The sequence below is a fragment of the Pangasianodon hypophthalmus genome, chromosome 18 (genome assembly GCF_027358585.1).
Source record: "Pangasianodon hypophthalmus isolate fPanHyp1 chromosome 18, fPanHyp1.pri, whole genome shotgun sequence".
Classification (NCBI taxonomy): Eukaryota; Metazoa; Chordata; class Actinopteri; order Siluriformes; family Pangasiidae; genus Pangasianodon; species Pangasianodon hypophthalmus.
Window position 1 is genome coordinate 5,041,853 of NC_069727.1, and position 22,053 is coordinate 5,063,905.

Here is a 22,053-nt window from a genome sequence, read left to right on the forward strand (position 1 = left end):
CAAATGTTTTTTGTTGATTCTGACATGTACTGCACGGATAAAATTGATACACAGTCATTGCTCTCCAGAAACGCTATTTTTAGTGGGAAAACGTCTGATTTTTAGTCTTGCATATGTTCTATAGCCAGCTCTGTACATTGTGCAACTATATCACAATAGCCAGGGGCTACCAGAGAAACTATGGCAAGACAGGAACTCCCAATAGTGACTAGAAGTGGAAGACCTAGCGAGAAAGTCTAGTAGTATTTGTCACCAAACATGGCCAAGAACAGCCTAGCTTTACTTCAACTTTTAACTGCAAAAGATCAACCATCCCTAACTCCCTCAAACAATATTGTCATAACTTAAGAGTTATTCTAATGACATGGGACGGTTTGATCTCTTCTAACCAGTGATTATTTTGCCCTGGAAAGCTTATCGGGTCATGGTGTTCAAAAGATTTCTTTCCAGTCTGAAATCAATCTATGAACGTGTGTACATGTGAAACTGCAGATAGCCAACAAGATTGCAACCTTCAAGATTATGAAGCTTGTACACAGCTACACTATATGTCCAAGTGTATGTGGACACTTGACCATCACACCCATATGTGGAAGGTGGAAGCACACAATTGTTTAGAACTTCTTTGTACACTGCAGTATTAAGATTTCCCTTCATTGGAACTAAGAGGCCCAAACCTGCTCCAGTACGACAATGCCAAGCGAAGGGGGAACTACATCTGTAATGGGATGTTCAACCAGCACACATGGTGTGGTGGTCAGATGCACACACACTTTTGGCCATAGAGGGTAAGTGTATAAACAATATCAGATGATCTGTGAGCTGTGAGTGGAGTGTGTGAGGCTGAGATTACCTAACAACCAACTAAGCATGATTTGAAAAATTGCTACCAGTGTGAACGCAGGGGTAGTTTTAGATTAGGTTACAGAATAAATGTATATCTTGGGCAATCAGTGTCTTTTGGGTCTGTTAAATTTTGAGAATCTATTCTTACTTAGCTCTTGTACATACTCTTGATACGTCTGCCCACCCTGCTGCAGTGGGATGTTAATGCATCATGTTCACACAAAACTCCCATGAGCACTTCAGAGTCGGAGGCCTCTGGAACATCTCACAACAGAACGGAAAACGAAAAAGGAAGATGAAACTAGCTCTTTCATCCTGAGGTCAGGGGGAATTCCCCAGTGTAGGCACTCATCACCATGAGACCCCCGTGGAGAGGCAGGGAAAGTAACGTGGAGAGAACCGGAGGAAGAAGCCCCTTACATAATCAGGACAGAGGCAGATGCATGTAACAGAACCACAGAAGTGCAGAGGGTATAAAACATGACCTTTTTCACCACGCACTGTCCCAGGAGACAGGTAGGATTTAGATCTAGATGAAGTGAGTGAAAAGCTCAGTAAGCCAGATAGACACACAGCAAAATTGTGCTGAGTGACTGACAAACACACACACACACAGTTTCAGCATAACCATAAGGCTTAATACAACCTACACATGGATGTATATCCTGTTGAGTGGCAAAGCCTCAGACAAGCGTAAAGCACACATGGCAGATTTAGCAGAGCAGAGTCAGCCAGTTGTTGATAATAGTCATATACTCGTAGGAGGAGTTATATATAAAGGAACAGGATAAGCAGAGGCAGAGTGATGACAAAGTGAAATAGATGTGAGAATGGAAGAGAGAGAGAGTGAACAAGTGTGGAAAAAGAGGGCGTAACACTTTAGCTCTCCCTCTACCTCCATTCTTCTTCATCTCTCATGCTTATGCTGTCCATGGACGGTTAAGTGCTAAATGAGCTGGGAGATTTAAGATGACTGTTGGACAGAGGAAGCAGGGGGCGGCCCGAACTAGTGCTTTCTGATCTGCCCAAAATCACACCAGCTCCATGTCTCCATGGCGGTGGTGGGGGGCACAGGACTCCTGTACACATGCCTAGAAGGAATAAGAGTCTGTTGACAGGCTGAGATTAAATTAGCAATTCACAATGATGCGGAAGAGACTCCAGAGGTATAAGTACATGTACGATTACTAAGGTTAGGCAGTTTTTTTTTTTTTTAAATTCTTAAAGCTAGCAACTCTGATTCAGGTGTTACATGACTCGGTATTTGTCTTGGACTTGATCTTGACTCTGACTTTAGACTAGACTAATATAATTTAGTCTGGATAAAAACAAACAAAAACCTAATAAATTAGCAGTCAAGCATTAAGCAGTAGATTATACCTCTATTTTCCAACCTCACATGTGCGATTTGTATGACTAATTTATTGAAGTATTCTTCTCTTGCAGCTTTCAGTGTTGTTTGGTCTGGTATGGCCAAAAAAAAATAACAACAGCCAAACAACTTCAAATTTTAAGATAATACTTTAAAACAAGTCGGGTACTTTACATAACAAGGTGCTTCACCCATGGGTCAAGGAGTGTTTGATATCTCTTTTTACACTTTACTTGTGCCTTGGCTTGTGCTTTTCTTGTATCTTCAGAACTTGAAGGCTGTAATCAGACTGGTTATTCATATTTCCAAACTTTTTAAAGCTGGGATACAACTTTCTGAAGAAAGATATAGTCGCTGTTTGAAAAAATTTCATAGCATTTAGTATTTCGCTTGAAAGAATGGCAAATAAACATGGTTAGCCATTTGCATTGTCAGGCAACTGCCTCTTCCTGTGAAAGGTGGGGGTTCCTGGACATGGTTAGTGAGCAAACTTTCCAAAGAAAGTGAGAAATCTGGCTTGTGAGGCTAGCTAGCAAATGGAGCTGCAATAATTTTTTTTTAAAATAAGATTGCAAATTACTTTTCTATTTAACGAGTTGAAGGTTACACAAAGTAGCTTTGGTTACAAATATGTTCCTACTACAGTTAATGAGTCTAACTAAAGACTTCAGAATTGACTCGCAGCTCTGTGACTTGAGACTTACCTTGGGAACAACAAATACACACCTAAACACACCTAGGAGTTTCATTAAAACTGCACAGTTTATCCCGACAAAGTAGCAAAGGAGTAAGCATAAACTGGACTATTTATTACTCACTTAACCCTACTAACAATTCTCTCTCTCACCTATAATGAACAGCTGGGAAAAAATAAGGCAACCGCACTGTCAGAGGCCATGCCCTCCAATGTAAGTTTAATTTGTGGGGATTTTCCACTGCTCATGGTCATGGTCTATTATTTAATGATATTATGAGTGATTTCCCTTCCCAGCCTGGAGAAGGAGAGCTGGTGGGCTAGATGCCCGGGGAAAGGGCTCCAACATCCGCCTATTAACACATCCTGCAGTGGTGCCCTGTGCCAGAGGCCCAAAAAAGTTCTGCCGGCACAAACCCCACCGCAATGAGCCTCAAACTTTACTGGTTCGTCAGCCCACTCCACTCGAAATGTCACGTCTCTGCTGCGTCCTGCTGTGCGCCCTAAGTTCACAGGGTTTAAAGGAAAGAGGCGCTAACTTTTTTGTTTTAAAATGATTATTTATTAAACAAAATCAACAACCTGCATGTTCCAACCACAGTTTAAAATCTGAGTTGTGTCATTATGTGATCTACTGGCCAACTATGACTGCAAGGATTGATCTAATGGTAGTGCTAATCTAACAAGAAAGGAACCCAAACACTTTTTATCCCTTAATACCAAGGGAACGTAATATAGATGTGTTTTTCTCTAGAAGGAACACCAGTAATACAGTGGTTTAACTGGCTTCGACAGTCTATTTTCTTATTTTACCCAGCACATCCTTGAATTGTTGACATCCAAGAGAGAAACCAGAAATGTGAATGTGTCATTAAATTGTATTTTCCTTAGATGACGCATCCTGGGAATCCGAGCCAAAGCCTTTGGTTTGTTGAGACCTTAAAAGTCAGGACACTTGGGAAAAGAATTCCACAGAAAAGCATCTTTATGCCAAGGGGTGAGAAGGGGCATAACACACAGGAGACAAAAGTGTGCCTATGCATGGGAGGCAATGAGATAACAGGAGGAGAGAGAGAAGATTAAAGCGCTGAAGCTTAATATCTAAAGGGAGCAAAAAGCTAGGGGGCCCTTCAGAGTTGAGCAAAGTGTGTCTTGCTCCACTTTTCCATGTGATTAGGGAGATAAATATCAGCCTGAGAGGTGTAGAACGGATAGCTCTGCTATTTATAGATGCAGGAAAAGTCGAATTGGAGATCTGAACAGCGTGAAAGCAGAATGTTTGGAGAGATAAAAACGAACTCCTAAAATGAAATGACAAGTGTACATGCATCCACCCACACATCACTGCACACACAATTTCTAACCAACTTGGCAGACACACATTTCCCCCAGGAAAAACTCTGAAGTTGCTGCAGAGGGAGTTTAGCTAAAACAGAAGTGCCACTGCGAGTCAGCCTGATGTTAAGCAGAAATTTTACTATTAGATTTCTGCCTTCTATTCAGGATCCCAGAGAGATTTTGAAGTTCTATTCAGGATCCCAGAGAGATTTCCGAGTTCTGTCCAGAATCCCAGAGAGGTTTTGTAAATCTATTCAGAATCACAGAAAGATTTCTGAGTTCTATTCAGGATGCCAGAGAGATTTATGAATTCTGTTCAGGATCCCAGTGAGATTTCGAAGTTCTATTCAGGATCCATAGAGAGATTTATGAGGTCTATTCAGGTTGCCACAGAGATTTTTGTGTTCCACTGAGGATCCCAGAGAGATTTCTGAGTTCTGTCCAGGATCCCAGAGAGATTTTGAAGTTCAGTTCAGGATCCCAGAGAGATTTTGGAGATCTGGTCACGATTCCAGAGAGATTTTGGAGATCTGTTCACGATTCTAGAGAGATTTTATGAGTCCAAGTATTGCAGTAGCTGAGCTTGAAGAGACTGTGCAGTACTAAGAAGAGACTCTGACCACATAGTGGACCAAAATCATCTGATCACATTTGGATCATCCGTCTGCAGAGAGGATATGCGGTTCAGATTCAGAAGTGTCAACATTGCTAACAAGAAAAAAAAATTCACCACAAAAACACTAACATATGTTGGTGAATGAAACATATTTTTTCCCCCAAAATGTGCATCAAGAAACTATAAGACAACAGTGAGGCAAAAGCTTGATGTGACCCTTACTTAAACAAGAAGCAGCTTCTCCATTTTTTTTAACCAGAGAATCAGCGTGAAGTGAAAGTAACTGCAACAAGAAGCAAATCTTTCATGTCCCGCATACCGTCTCCTTCACTAAACTGGGTTTCCTGCCAGGCAAATTTTAGCTGGATTTTGTCTGATTGTTGCTTCAGCTTAAAATGCTGAAAGGTTTACAGGTTGCTCTAATATTGTCATACCAAGTAGTTAAAAACTGTAAATGCTACAGCTAAACTGTAGATGTTGGCAATTCTGCAAATAACAGGCCAGATAAAGCACTCAATGTAAATCTAACAACTGGGTCATTCCCCTGTTTGTTCTGTTGGTTGCCTTCATCTCTCGGCACATCATTGTATGTGACAGAAATTCATTTCCCTCAGACATCATAATAAATGAGTCAATTTTCCCTCATTGACTCCTGATGCACTCATTTAGTGGATGAATCCAAAAAGATGAGGTCCGTTTCTGTGTCACGGAAGAGAAAGAATGGCAGAAACTGTGTGCCATGGAACTTGTGCCCCTTGAAAGCCCAAACTCAGCAAGGGCCCCACCACTGTCTACCCTACTGTCTGCACCAGGCCCACGGAGCCAGAGGCCAGCTTTTATATTGGACTCATATGGAAGGAGGAATGTTTTAACAATGACCCCCTGCAATTTCCCGACCGACACATGTTTCCAATTTTAATCGAATTATACATGTTTGCACTGGAGTCAGCTGGAAATCACAAAGAGAAGGAAAAAAAAAGAGTCAAATTGGAATAAACAATGCAAGTAAAAATATGAATCAGAATGCAAACACGCATTTTACGTTTATATTAATGATTAAAACAGAGCTGTTGAAATGTTCCCTTTGTAACCACCAGGCACTTTCCTCATTCAAAAACAAATTGTACACTAATTCATAGTTCTTTTCGTCATAGATTGGGAATTGCTTTAATAATGTGGGTAAGTGGTGGGTGGCTACTCTTATGGACGAGTTCAGCAGAGGGCAAAACACTGACCAGTCCAGAGCACAGAGCACCCACTGACTCTAGCAATAACAAGTGATGGCCAAGCTCTGTTTCACAATGTTCCATACAAATGCATGGCCCAAGTGGTTAGTAATGTCGAGGGTCACCTGAGGTGATGTGAGGTGAGATACTGACAAAGTATTCATTACTTATATAACTGCTGTGTTTTGGATCCATAATGACTGAGTCACTTTCAATCTTGGTGACAAAAGAAGCTGATGACTTCATGTGGCAATGAAGTGAGGGACAAAGTCCAGATGTCAACAATGCGCCAATGCTTCTTTAAAAGGGAAAGAGAAACCATCACTTCAGACCTTCAGCAGTGTAGTAATGACTGAATTACACAAGCGGTCAAAGTAACAGGCTGCTGATTACAGTGCTTAAGAACACATAATTAGATCTGTAGTACAAGAAATTTTGCCAGGAGGATTGTTGTGTGAAAAGTTTTCAAAAGACCAATAGTTTTAAGACCACTGATAGTGATCTAATACAGATACGACATGTGTTTAGAGGAAGTGCGTATACACAGCTTGTGTTTCATTAAGGGCAATCCATGAATCATAATCGAAATTTGTAGGCTTGCTCAATAAACAGGAAGGCAACATCAAAGAATGAGTATTCATAATCAAAAAAACAATATGAGGCACGCTTCTGAAAATAGTGCTCAGTAATGCACAAAAACAATCGACAAGACACTGAAGAGGAATGGAGACAAAGGGGATAAATAACCAAACTAATTAAGGGCTGGACACAGAACAGGTGCACACCATTGGAAAGAAACCGATGGCAAATGGGGCGGAGACAAGACTCGAACCAAAACAAATGCACACAGCAAAACAAAATCAAAAGCACCCGGAGAATGACAACGAAAAGCAAGCTGCAAGCAGGAGGTGAAAACATTGAGACAAGCTTGTGACGAGTCACTGAGACCCTTCGTCTGCAGGTTTTAGAGCACTACTGCAACACTCGCAACACTAGTGTTCATGCTCTAGTTTACTTCCAAGTGTGAAGGTGAACACCTATGCTGGGTCTTAGTCAGATGCCCTGACACATTCCCAGTATAAATTACTGCAAAGTAGCCAATGTACTAGATTGTAATTGACCACCATTCATCACACACCAACAGCAGAGCCCAGACTTGTGTGGAACCGTTATAGGTCACTGAGCTGAACAAAGACTAATTAAACTGTGCTGGACCACCTGCAACCCAATATGGAAAAAAGACCCGGGTCGTGATTAAATTATTACTTGCGCTAATCATGCATGTGCACACACAAATGTGCTTTCCACATCTGGCACATTACTGAAAACAAGGTTTCTTAAAACTCCAGTCTACATGTACTTATAGGTTTTGTAAAGTAAAATATGCAAAGAGCTAAATTTGCTCGACAGCGCAGATTTAGCACAGGAAGTCTTGGATCTGATAGAAATTCCACTTCAGACATCATTAGAGCAAACAGCTTAGCAGTTTTTTCTGTGATGTATTAAGATTGCTGCATTAAGTAAAACATTAGCAGACGGATCAATTTATTTCCTGAAATACAACACAGTAAGTGTGGGAAGCAATTCTGGTAACAAGAAAGTTAAAAACTCATACCAGGAATGCACTCAAAATAATACTCTGTTCTACCCCAATCGCTAATTAGATGCATGAACATTACTGCATGCATGCGTTCAGAGAGACGGATGACAGCTCAAATTCCTGGCTACATGTGAATGACAGAAGCAGGGTTGGCGAATTATATTTACTGTTATACTAGAGAATAATCAATTCCATTATACGATTTTAAAACGTGTCCCATCTTCAGGATGGTCTTAAACGATTACCCTTCCAGATTATCCTGTGGCGTATGGTGTGTAAAACCCATCCTTAACCCCTGTGATTTACTCACAGTCTAGTTGTGGCAGCATTGATTTCAAATCATAAATATTAAACATGTTCTATATGTATGACTCTACATCTTGTAGTGTAGAGGAACACAGACTATCGCGTGAAAATGAAATCATAATGTGAATGCATGAAAAATTTATAACCGTTGACTGATGAACCATTGATAGCTGAGCAAAACAAAAGTCATCAATCTTTTTCGGAATACAGCAAAAAAATATGGCAGTTAAATGGTGGACCAAAGAGATGGAGACAGACTTGTCTTCTGCAAAATATGTCGGATTAAAACAAACAAACAAACAAAAAAAAAAAAATGTATAAAAATGTATAAACTGTGACTGAGGATTTGTAAGGTGAGTAATCTTATGCTAACTACTGGTTGCAAAAGCACTACAGCTAGCTGGAATGCTGTTTATCATTCAGGCTTGCTTATCCTGTCTTCGGAACCACAACATCGTCCACACTTTTTAGTTTTTCGCCAAGTTCCCAAATAATTTTCGCTAAGTTCCCAATAATGTGTCTGGCTATCATCCTCCGTTTTTGTTTTGATCTGAAGTCACGTTTGTTCATGAGAAATTCTGCGAGACTCCAGGTTCTAAGAGTCAGGATTTTGATTTGTGCGTGTAATCAGAAAGTTTGTTTTTTTTCTGGGAAAATCTTGTAGTGAAGAATGAGTGCAGGACGATACAGGACATGAAAAAGTCATTATATCTGAGGTCTTTCATAATTTAAACACCATTTAATATTGCATAAATCCTGTAGTGAACCAGGCATTAGAAACCTGAATGCACAAGGCCTGTGTGTGTGTCTGTATGTGTGTGTGTGTGTGCTGCTACTATTGATGGAGCATGTGCTTCTTACCTGCAGTGTACAGTCAATGTGCCTCCTCAGAAACATCCATCAAAATTGTCAGGGCAAGAACAAATATGAGAACATTGTTGTTTCTTTGGCATGCAGAAATAAAAAGTGTTGTGTAGTCAAATGCAGACAATCGATCAGAACCAAAGCTGTCTATGTAAAATGAAAATGGAAAAAAATACTGAGCTGATTTTGTCATTTTGAGAGGAAATGCGTCTGTTATAGGTGCTGTAATGTGAATAATTGTTAAACTTGGAAGCTTGGTATAATGAACATATTCTGAGATAACTAGAGATAAGATGTAAAGTTATGTAGTTCCTTGTAGTTCTGTGTTGTTCTGTGTTTGTTTTATGTAGCACCTTGGTCCTGGAGAAACGCTGTTTCATTTCACTAACTGGCTGTATATGGTTGAAATGACAATAAACTCCACTTGACTTGACTTGAGATAATAATTAGACACAAACCTTGCTAAAAGCACATTGAATACCAAAAAAACATGAAAAAAGATGAAAACACACAAATCTGAGGGAAAAAAAAATAAGTAGTGCTTGCTTGGAAAGGATGAAAAGCAAACAGCACAAGAAGGCCACAAATTGATCTCAAGGCAGAAATGAAAAATGAAATGTAGGACAAACATCAATCGATGATTATGGTCAAGAGAATGCAAAAAAAGATGGAAAAAGGAAAAAGAAAGAAAAAGGAATTCCAGTTGCCAGTGAAGAGGTTTCTCACCCGTCTGAACAAAATGGCAGGAAGAGAGCATCTGGCTGGCTATGCCCAAATGCCCTCCTCATCGTCCTATTGGTTGTAAATGAGTGCAGAGGTAATCCAAGGCAGCATGGGATTGAAAGAAGAGTTAGTTAGCATGTCAGAAAGGCAAAGATTAGTTCAATATTCAGTTTTTTTGTTCTAATCAGAACTTATCAAAGAAAAGATGCAACACACTGTAAAAGGATACACTTAAAAAAACACACTCTTTCGAGGGTGGTTATGGAATCACATTCACTTAACAGTACCTGAAGTCTATTGTATGATCTAAGCTCTGCTGTCCGCAGTCTGCTGCAGTCCCTAGTGCTGAAGTGTGATGCTGTTCGTATGTGAGTTGGACATGTGGAGGTGAATAATGAGGCCCAGCAGGCCAAGCTCACAGGAAGGCCTGCTCTAAGTGTTTTCTTGGCAATCAGAGACAAGCAAATGAGAAGAATCTGTGACAGAGATGACCCTGGCTGTAACGGGACGTGTGCATGTTCCCAGAGCACTGACATTCCTTTTCAGCGGCCTCTCCCTGGGCTCAGTAGTCCCGACTATAAGCCGCCTCATTTAAACAGCAGACGGTTGTGTGTTGTGGTCTGGGAGATGTGAGGCTCAGTGATGCACTCTTTTCTGGATCAGAAGAAGGACTTTATAACTCACAGAGACCATCTAGAGCAGGGGTCGTCAACTGGTGGACTGCGGTCCGGATGCGGAATCAGCAGTATTTCAGCGGAAAAATAATTGCAGCAGAGCCGATCAATACATGACAAAATAACTGGCGGTAGTTCAGTGACTCTGTTTTAAACATGAACCATTGCTTCTTCTGTAGCAAATCCTCTGCTGCAGCCAGTCACGTGCGGATATCTAAATTACTTGCTGAAGACAGCTTATCAGGAAAAGAAAGTGTTTCCACAGGCTTCTGTCATTTTTAAAATTTTATTTGCTCTCCCTAGTCTGATTAGTGAAGTGATTACATGGCTTATTCGATTAACATGAAGTGCTGGTGTGAAACAAATCATGGCCACTTGTCTTATTTATAGCCATAAACTAATCACTAATGGTTAAACTTTAAAAGGTTTTAAACTTTTAACGGTCATGCTAGTTGGTTACCTGGAACTTTGCAAGCAAGAAATTTTATGTAGCTGGATCTTTGGAAATTTTAGTTGGAGGCCCCTGATGTAGAGTGTCTACAGATATGAATAACTGAGAGCATCAAAAGTAGGGAAAGACAGGAATTATGGATGAGTGTCCTTATGCTTTTTTTCTTAAACATGTACTAGTTAAAAAAAAAAAAAAAAAGAAGAAGAGAAAAAAGAAGAAAAACAATAAAAATCAAAGAAGGTAAAATTTAGTGATGATGGAGAAGACTAGCTAGAAAAGCCTTTGCAGTATGTATATGTTCATGGCTGTGTGAGTGTGAGTGGTGTGTGCACAGACATGCTTCGCTGCTTTGATGTGCCCTAATATGAAATAATACGAGAGATTAGACATGAGGAGCTGTGTTTTATTGGATGTGAAAGATGTAATTTCCTGTTGCTTATGCTGTCCTGTAATGACTCTGTGTTATAAACCAGGACGAGGCCTTGAGGGATAAATTAAACTTTATAGACAGGGCTAAAGAAAGAGTGCAGAGCATAAAAAAAACACACACACAATAAGAAAGCAGAATGGTTGAGTCGGAGAAAGGAAGAAATTCGTATGATGAATCAGAAAATCAATACATTGTGTAGTAGTGAGACCAGGAGTGACCAACACAACAAGTTTAGTGATTTCCCTGCAAAATGACACATTCACTCACCGGTTAATTACAACAGCACGAAAGTTGTGCCTGGAGGCTGAAACTAGACCTGCTTTTCACTCACCTGATCTGGAGAGGGTTTGTGATTACTCTGGTCTGAATTTGAAGAAGCCTTCAGATGGTCATCCTCATAATTATCAGCCATCAGTTTCATCCGGTTCTGCGTCTGGAGAACAAAAGATAAACAAAGAAAGTTATTCCAAGAACTCACACAGACAGAAACCGTCTCACATTCCTGATCTGAAAATGAATTCAGCACACTCGTAGCCTACTAGCTTTTCAAAACCCTATGGACTCGTACAGAAAACATCAAACCTCTGCATGAGGATGTTTATTTAGGATCAGCGTTTGGCTTTCACATCCCAAAGAAGAACATCCTTATAGATGGACCTGAGATCAGAAGACTGATTTTAACGCTTATGGCCCCGCTGGAGCTCATAAGAGAGGTGTGAAAAGTTTTAAAGTGAGAAACGGAGACCCCGGAGTAAGAGAAGGAGAGAGAGAGAAAGAAAAGGGGGATAGATAAACATGAATATGCATGATTTAATTACACTGCGTCTTCAAAAGTGCAATCATGCGTGCTCTGAGGAAGAGAAGATAAATGAACAGCAGATGGGTTCGCGTTTGACCCTCTTTAGGAACGAAATTACCGTTTAGACAGTCTGGGTTTTATTTATGCCAGAGTGACGGTGCTGCAGGATTTGTGTACATTTCAGGCATTGTCCCTCTAGATTCATATGAACTGAATTTGTTGCAGTGCCATGGTGAGGGGTGTGTGTGAGTGTGTGTATGTTCGTGTGTGCGCACACTCACACATGCACTGTGATATTTTCCACTGCTAACAGAGAGTGTGATTTATATTGGCAAGCCAACCATCACTCTTGCCTCTCCGCTGCACGGACATGAACAAGAAATAAAATGAATCAATAGGACATTAGAATGGAATGAAAGCCAGGCTGCTGCGCTCCGCCCTTCCGGGCTCCCGGGAGTGTTGTCTCGTTCGACCTCGCCCAGAATGTGATGGTTCGGCTCCCTCTGTTTAGTTTTCTCACCCTTTTTCCCTGCACTTCCCACTCTCTCCATCTCAGTCCCTCAGTGTTCCCGTAACAAGGCTGGTGTTAATGGGGGTAAACACCAAGTTCAGATGTTCTGGCCTTCCATATGCTCCTTAAAATCAGAGTTAAGTCTCTGCTGGTGGGCTAGGTGGGAATGACAAATCCATGGAGGGAGGAGATATGGGAGTATGGGAATCAGGGCAAGGGAGAGGACAATTTAATGGAGGGATTCCGCCTGTACTAAAGTGAGATCACAGTAAGGATGAGAGTCTAAATATACACTTGGATCTAGTTGCAGACTTGAAAACCATCAATACAAAGCTCTAGGCTGGACGGACAAAGCCCCCGAATGGCCAGAAGTAAAGTGCACTTTTACATAAAGTAACAGCCAGGACTTTTGTCTAGCTCTGGAGGAAGCTCATAAAAGAAAAGGTAAGATTAACTAGCGATCACATACTGAAACACACTTTATTATGTTGCTACATAATTGTTTGAATAATTGAGCAAACCTTCTATGAAATGCCACACTAATTTCACTGATATATTTTCATCCAAATTTAGCATGCTAGCAAACATTACCCTGGATTAGCTCACTACAACATGATGCTCATATCTTTCATAAAATGTTGGCTGTAAACCCTTAAATATTTACATTTTAAAATATAAACGCTGGTGACAAATTAAAGGAAAACTCTTTATATTTTGCTGTTATGGTTTCTCTCTACTTGTCCCCTTAGAGTGAAGCATCACTGCAAATCAGTCACATTCTTCTGACTAATCACCTTTATCCTATGATCAAACAGTTCTACGTTTGTGGGTGTGGTCTCTTCCATGATGACTCCACCCCCCTTCCACAGGGCACCTCGGCTCACTGAATGGTTCGCTGAGGATGAAAAAACTCACTAGATCTCACTAGATTTTGGACCACACCATCGCACCATCATCTAACTAACTGAGGGAATATTTCTGGAAGAATGGTGCTCCAGTACGGTTCCAAAGATTTGATGAATTTATGCCTCAGTGAAGCTGTTCTGATGGCTCATACCTACTGTTAGTAAGCTGTTCTTACTAACATACTTTATGCTGTTTTCCCCTTTAATTAGACACCTGTCTCGGTATATACACAGTTAGTAAACTGTTAAGTACGAGTTGGTGTTTTGGTTAAAGCTAGTTAGCTAACTAATTGCTAATGCTTCATAAAAAAAAAAAAAAAAAAAAAAAAAAAAAAGAGTGATATTTTGATCTTAAACATCTGAGGAAGCTGTGTAGTTTTGTTTGGCAATTTTTCTAACATTCTTATATCTAACTAAAGCTCCTCCATTCAACGCTTCCTTCTATCCAAGAGCATCTACCCAATATGAAGCTTTGGCCAGCAGGGGGCTTGATCTTTGAGGCTGCAGACAGAACCCACGTGCAAAGAAGACCCAATGATGCAAATGATTATATATATACAATCAAAAGTAACTCGCTCTACAAAATCAAAATTCACTTAATGTTGGTACAAACTCACAGAAAACCCACTGCGAGTCAACCCACTTTAACACACAGTGGGCAGAAACTTGCGTTCTGTCCGTTAACAAGACCCTTAGTAGCAGATCAAAGCAAGCACTGAATGACTAATCACCAGCGCCACTTCTCCAACACCCTGCACTCAGCAGCTTCACACCCTCCAACCAAACCCCAGAGACTACCGTTTTTTTTTCCCCAGTACATACTGAAGAACACAGCTGCACATCAGAGCCTCACAGACGAGAGGTCCACTCTGGGATACGGAGCCCACTGTGGGTCTATATTCATTCCCCTGCAAGGCAGAACCTATCTCCCTTCACTACAATTTGTTCCACATGCTTTGGTGAGTTACTGTCCAGGACACAGGCAAGGGCTCAGGAAGTCAGCACAACGTTCAGAGACTTGTTATACACAAGCCCCTATGCTGAAATGAACCCTCTGAGAAAGTACAGGCTTTGTAGCCAGAAATGTAAGGAAAGGAATGTAAGGAGAGGAAAAAAAAAAGTCGGAGGGAGTGAGTGTGCACGGAGAGCAGCAGCCTCCAGAACGCACATCACTCACTCATTTGGAAAGTTCATACTTAAAAAATAAACATGGAAAATAAACTGTTTGCTTTTAAGCGGTAGAATTACGAGGCCTAGGGGAATTGTAGCACCTGTAAAGGACTAGCATCCATTACCAGACTGAGAAAAATAACGACAGATGTCAGGAGTTTACAGAAAAAAAAATTGTTATTATTATTTAGATCAGGTTTAGCTGTACTGAAATCACAGGCATTTTTATACAGAGTCTTTTCCATCATATAGTTCTCTGGCAAGTAGTTGTTTCTCAGCCTGCTTTATCAGTTAACGCATTTGAATTATGTCAACATTTCTCTCAATATAAGGACTAAAGAATGATCAGTGCCAGTAAGCAATCTTGATAGTGAAAAATCAAAATCAGTTATGAGAGCTGAAGCAAAAGGGAAGGAGGAGAACAGAGTTGAACATTAGAAATGCTGCTGCAATAAAACTATCAACAAAATCAAAATGTTTTTAAGAAATAACACTGTTTATTATTTAATGTGTGATCTATATTTCTGTAGGCGCTGTGGGAAAGCTAAGCACATTCCAGAGGTGGACGCAGTAACCTGTATCCTAACTGGATCCCCCCCCCCACAGAACACCACAGAGTTAGATAATTCAATAGAAATTCCTTTGAATGAATAAAGAACTGCAGAGGTACAAGATACCACCCACAGATAAGCCTCAACAACAGAAAGACAGAGATACAAAAAAATAAAAATTAAAAAAAAAACAAAATATGTAAAAATGTAAAGTTTTGCATCTGTATATCTGTGCATCTCATGAATTTTTCATTTCAAAATGAAAATGGGAAAACAAGGAAAATAAGGAAAATAGGAATACAATAATTAAATGAGGAAATACATTATTTTCTATTCAAATATATGAAAAGAGTTGTTTCTAATTATCTCTACTTGTTTCACCACACTCAAGTTTAGAAATCAAATACTCATGAATTAAAAAAAAAAAATCCACTGCTGTACATTTCAGAGTGAACAGAGTCGAACTGGAAGTACAAGTATGCCATTCTACACGCTCATTTCTTCAGTTAAGATTCGTACTCTGGAACCTTATTCTGTTTTCTTAAAAAATGTGATAATTAGCTCATCACAAAAAGAAATACTTTTAGGGTGACTAAAACATTCGTAAACTGCAGCAACTGGAGAATCCTGCTGATTTTATTTAAACCTCCATGTCATCCTCCTTTACCATTAACCTCCTGTTGTTTTTTTTTTTAATCATGTAGTGATTTATTTCAGCAGTAAATCAGGGAATCAGGGACTAATTACCGTAATCTAACCTTCTTGCTACTACCCAGTAATTTCTGATACACATTTGGGTCATTCAAGAGAGAGTAAATCTGAACTAATTAAAAAAAAAAAGTTTTGAATATCTCATTTGTCATTTGTAAATAATCCATAATCCAAATAATTTCAGAATGCACCTCTTTGGGACATGTGATAAAATTAACCATGAGTGTTGGACAAAGAAACGCAAATGATCCAAAATATATCACTGTGTTGATATGACATGGTGGCATGCCATGAACTCACACTTTTCCACTTAAGTATAGTAAGTATTTAGTGTATAGATAAAGCTTAATGGCTCCAAAAAAAAAAAAAAAAAAAAAAAAAAGAGTCAGAATTTGTACAGAATGTGTACAGTTAAAGGAAGTAGTGAAGTAGTTGTATTTCTACTGTGAATTAACTTTTGATCACCCAGTCATTTGATTTAAGCTATAAACAGTGTACAGTGTTTTCTGCCTGATATTTTGCTGTCACATTAAAAATACACACATCGTAAAAGAATTACGCGGTCTTAGAACACATAGGGGGACACGCTCAACAGCAGATGATTTAATGCCTCTGCAATCAAAAGGCAGTCTACGACAAACTTTTTTTAGTGTGAAAATTTTTTGATTAAAATCTCAGTGTGTGAACACTGCTACGATGCTCATCTAAAAGCCAGCAATACGAGGAGGGCACAGAACGATGCAAAACAGCTATAAATGTATTTGTGGGACAGCTTCACATACGAGCTCAATTTTCGGCATTAGCCCAGATCACTCTGACTGAGGATGTAAGCAGAACGAAGTATTTTTAATTTATTAAATTTATTATTTTTAATTTATAATTTATTTTTTTAATTTTTAATCACTGGTCTGTCATTAGACGATTTTCAATGTATAATGTGACATGGAGAACATTATCACACATCTATAACATGTCTGTTATAGAATCCTGCCAAGATTTAATTGTGATCATCTCGTACAGTGTGATCAGTAACAATCTTAAAAGACCTCTGTAATCGTACATTGCAAAACAGGTTTGACTTGCATTAGTGCCATTTAATGATACCAGTACAACTTAGCCTGTAACTTTAATGGTACTAATGTATGTAAGTTTTATAGATGCACTGTGGATATTTTAAAACATCTAGAAACATTTTTAGTGGTTAAAATTATTAAGTTAATTAAGTTTACTGATAAAGTATTTTTCAAGGTTAAAATGAAATCCACCTCTCAAGGACTATTTTTGTGTTTTTATTAACAGGGTTTGAAATTGAGCGCAGACACCAGACGGGGCTACAGGATACCATCTGTTACCATCCATTATACAACTACCATTACGGTTTGTGTGACCTACAGGTAACTCTCTCAGAGGAGAGAAGCCTCTTTCCACTATAATAAGAGAAATTAGTTTCAAATGGACCTTTTACCTGAACTCCCCATAACTGTCTACTTCATTTCCATGTTTTGAAAACAGGTGAGGTTTGGTATATTGATTTTGCTCAGAAAAAGGAAATGGGGGGTGAACACGACGGAGGGTGCCCCTTTAGTAATGGAGTAAAATATGGCGAGGTCATGGTCAGGAGACAAATTGCTACAAATGTACACATGTGGCCTTTGACCTCGGTCAGTGATCCGGTGTATGACATCATACTCGCTGTATATCTATGACTTATTTTGGCAGCGCAGCTAGTCATGTACGAGCCATGCTCTGGAACTCGGTAGGGATAATGACTGTAGGAGAGAAGGATAAAGTAGACAGAGATAGAATGTGCATGAGAGAATGAAGAAACATCTTCTCAAATGGGGGGTTTTGTTGGACTTCAGGGGAGCCGTTCACTCCAAGCTATGAAATGAAACAAAGTGTATATGAGTGGCTGCAAAGATTACAGAGGAATTCGGGGAAAGTTCAGAGATAGCAAGACTCCAGCTAATTGTTGGGATGTAGGAGCCTCATATGTCAATATATAACACAATTTACAGGAAACCAGATCCCTGTCTCTGTGTCTTGTGTGTTTACATTGGTTCAGCTCAATCTTCTCTGCTTTTACAGGAAGCAAGCACTGATATGGAGTTGGTAGAATAAAGGGGTGAGAAGATAAACATTTGGTCTATATCATCCACAATCATTCCAGTTTCCTCAGGTTTCAAGTGAAAGCACGGTGACCTAAAGCCTTGGACTGAGACCAATGTGTGAAGCATTATTCCTGGCCCTTCTTTCATTCTCAGGCTGGATCTTTACCTTTCAGCATACATCAAGCTCTTGTTTATGTTCCCCATTCAAAACTGTGATAGCAGCTGGCAGGAACTTTGCCCATAGGTCTCTGGTTTCTGTCTTCACTGAAGAACTTACTCTTTCATTTAATCTAATCGCTTGACTTCCCAAGCAGTATTTTTCCTCATCATGCGTCATTCAGGTGAAAAATGCTGAAGCAACATAAAAAATGAGAGCTAATTGACAATGTGCTGATTCATAATTTCACAAACTTCCCAATGATATAAAGGTTAATCTCAAAATTGGGGTCAGAACAGCATCTTAATGAGAGCCTTTCTTATGCACAGGGAGACATGTGACCCCTTCACAGCATCCCATGACCCTCAGAGAGTTCATGACCGCTTTCTAAATTCCTTTCCTCTTTTACCCATCTTCTTCTACTCACCCACATGAGGAAGACTCTTTAATAAGGACAGTAATTATGTAAACCAAAGCAGTAATTCAACAACGGATGCTGTGGCAGCTCAGTGGTTAAGGATGTGCTTAAACGACTACATCATGAGCTCCCAGGTCTAGCAGGGGTTGATGGGGGTTAGTCTGTAACTGAAGGGTCACTAGTGCCACCATCACGTCTGACCACGGCTGGACCTGTTAGCAAGGTACTTAACCCCTAACTGCTCCAGGGACACTTGAGAGGTTGACCTTGTGCTCTGACCATGTAATTACTTTTGTGTGTGAGAAAGGATCAAGACAAAACATTCTACATAGAAGCATAAGGAACTGCAAATAAAGATATTAATCTGAGAATGAGAGTCATGACAATGCTACAGCCATTAAGGGAGTATAACTGCCTGGACCAGAGGTTCTCAAAATGGGGGTCACAATATATTAATCCATAATACAAGATAATACAAATTTTCTGTTTGTGTTTTGATGCATCAAGGCCTTCATGTATTCTAAAAACTGAAAGAAAAAAAAGGTTTATATATACTGCAAATTTATCCAAATGTATTACAAGTATAATAATGCATACCTTGATAAAAAATACACTACTACAGGTATAAAAAAAAAAGTCTCTGGCTGCCGTAAGTAGCCAAATTATCGAATAATGAAGCTAATATTTGAATAGTTCCAATAGATTATGTTCTGATGGGGTCTGTGAAATTTATTTTACAGTTACAGTGGTCCGTAGCTGCAAAAGAAGCCCTGGCCTAGGGTAAGAATGAGTAAACCGGTGGTAAATGCAATTTTCCCATGCACCAAAATTATATTATAGAAAACTTCAATCTTTAGTGTTTGTCTTAAACATACAAAGCACGTTCTTTTATTCTGTCAAACTGAACTCTCTGGACTTATTCATGGCAATAATATTTGGCATTATTATTATGACATTATTAAGCATTGCATAAGTGTTATGATGTTTTAAATGGCTTCAACTGCCCTCTTCATGTTTACGTCTGGATTTCAGTGTTCCATGGAGCCATAATGGGCCACCATAGAAGCCAAGGTATGAATGGTGGTACTTATCCTGCTTATTAGTAAATGAGTGAGGTAGTGGCTGTATAAAAAGAAGGTGTGCAAACAAGCCCAACAGGTCTGGGAAAGTAATATTTTTTATTAATCCTTGTTGTTAAAAGTACACATTCAACTTTCTCCCTGGTCACTTTTAAAGTGTCTCAGCTCAGGTGGGTAAGACAGAGGAAGGGACGCAAACGCACAATTGTGTGCCGGTGGTATTCATTAAAAATATATATATAAATCAGTCTTTTTACCTGCTTCTTTCCACCAAATCCCTTTTAGCTGCAGTTTTTGTGAAGCTATATGTGCATGCTTTGCAGACTGACCTAACCAAGACGGGTTTTTCACTTAAACCCCACAAAAACTGACCTTCAATTTGAAATGGATGTTAAGTAGGCAGTTAAATAAAGAATAAATACCAAAACCCCAGACATGTAAATGCATTAGAGAGAAAAAAAAATGAGGGATGGAGGGCAAAAAGAGAAATAGAAAGCAATTTGTCTGTCTGCATAACAAGACAGACAGATTGAGGCTATTTAAAGCAGGAAGATGGCACAATGGACCACAAAAGACACTGGGTGAGAATGAGACCAAGTACTGACTCAATCTGAAGATGATCGGAAAACAGATGTATAGTATGTATAGATGGTCAGATGGTAGTAACAGAATGCAGGTGAAGAGAGGTGAATATTCTGAACATTATGAAAGTACATGAATTCTCTGAAGTAGCCCAAAATTGGACAATGTTAACATTCCACTGACTTTAGTATAAATCATGTTGATTAATCACGTTGACTTACTGGCAAGATTTTTCTTTTCTTTTTATTGGCAGTACTATTATAATTTTTGGTGAAATGGCTATCACATTAAGTTTGTAATTAGTAACCTAACCTGCTTGAGTGCTTGAGTTATATCAAAGTGTTTCCTCTGCAGTGTTACGGTACTATCATGTCATATAAGCTTTAACATTGTTTTAAATCACCTCGTGTAACATTTATTTCCAAAGCTTATACCTTTGGAGAAGTACAAGAAAAGCTTCCTAGGTGAAGCTCCCTCATGAAACTGGTGAAAGTTTGCAAAGTTTCACTGGAAACACTATGGGATTTTAAAATTTAGAATAGTTTTGATCTCACATTTCTTCTTCACTGCATAATTCCATGTGTGTTAACATTTTCATAGTTATTCTAAAATGGTAGGAAAAAAAAAAAAACATTCTATGAGTATGTGTGTTATAGTGTAGTGTACCCTATAATCCTGTGCATCAGCTCAGAAGTTATTTGTTATTAAGGCACCGAATATTCATTCAATTATCCGCAACAGTATTTTATTCTGTCGAGCCTAATGGACTATTATAGTTAATCACCATTAGTGCACGCTGGTATCTTGGAAATGTCATGACGTATTGTTGCCTTTAAAAGCATGTCTGAAAACATTTTTAGGTACCTTTGTAGCTAAGTGCTGCCTTTTAAGACACTGACATATTAAATAGCACAGACAGCAAAGCATTAAAGGAAAAATCCACCCTGATCGATGTGCACATTACTCTTCAGCGTCCAAGATTTATTTTGTAATGAGATTTTGAGTTGATCTTTTTAGTTTAAAGTTCTTGCACCGATATGGTGGTCCATTTTAACTTTGGTTAATGATTTCTTGCATTACCTACCTGTTTGACTATCTGCTGATTTATGTATTAATGTTTATTACCAATGTGAAGTGGTGTTATTAGGAATTCATTTCTACCTAGAAAGAGTGCTGCAGTGGTGCTTTAGTCGGTCCAGCTCTCTCACCACCTCATCTGTACACTCTGCTCAAGCAGATCAGCTTCCAAGGCTTTCGTTATAGCTGTTTGCTGTCTCCACTAATTCTATGCTGAATTAATATTATGTTGGATGTCCTTGGAAAATGGTGAGCAAGCAAAGAAGCAAAACCTGACCATTATCCCTTATGTATGACATTGTTGCGTTTTTTTTCTTCTATTAAACTCCATTGTAATTTCAATGTAGCTGTGACATCGGCGTGGCAGATAACAACTAACTTCTTACAGGAATAATTACAATGCAGCACCAACCAACAAACTGGCACCAGATTTGCATCACAAACATGTCAATATAAAACATATTTAATGTGTTTTAGGGTGGAGGTTTCCTTTAAAGTTGCATGTGAATTGACTGATATCGTTAATGTTGATTTCAACATCAAAATTTTCATGTCAATTGAGTACTGTAGCAACAGAGAAGCCTTCTGGTTTATATTTCACTTGTACTGCCAATTAAACAAAGAAGATTTGATTAAACAGTGGGAAATCAGCAGAATAGTCAATATTCCCAACATTATAACTTTAAAACAACAAAGTATATTGTTTGTGAGCTGTGAATCCGTCACAAAACTACAAGTAGTTGTGTTTGAAGAAGTAATCAAATCATCAATTGGTCCACCATAATAGGAGCGGAATGGAAACTCTCTACAACAGTGAAGCCACACATTGGACATTCGCACGA

At 39.2% G+C, this 22,053-nt stretch overlaps 1 protein-coding gene across 10 annotated transcripts in view; it reads right to left on the reverse strand.

The window, feature by feature from the left end:
* erc1b (ELKS/RAB6-interacting/CAST family member 1b) overlaps positions 1-22,053 on the reverse strand; it is a 205,380-nt gene that overhangs the window by 27,060 nt on the left and 156,267 nt on the right. For 7 of the 10 annotated variants that reach the window (XM_053241656.1, XM_053241657.1, XM_053241659.1 and 4 more), the window contains one exon: positions 11,472-11,573. In XM_053241656.1, the coding sequence (XP_053097631.1) occupies positions 11,472-11,573 (102 nt within the window). Of the gene's footprint in view, positions 1-9,588; positions 9,655-11,471; positions 11,574-22,053 lie in introns of all 10 variants that reach the window. The other 3 variants (XM_053241662.1, XM_053241663.1, XM_053241664.1) reach the window with 1 other exon arrangement.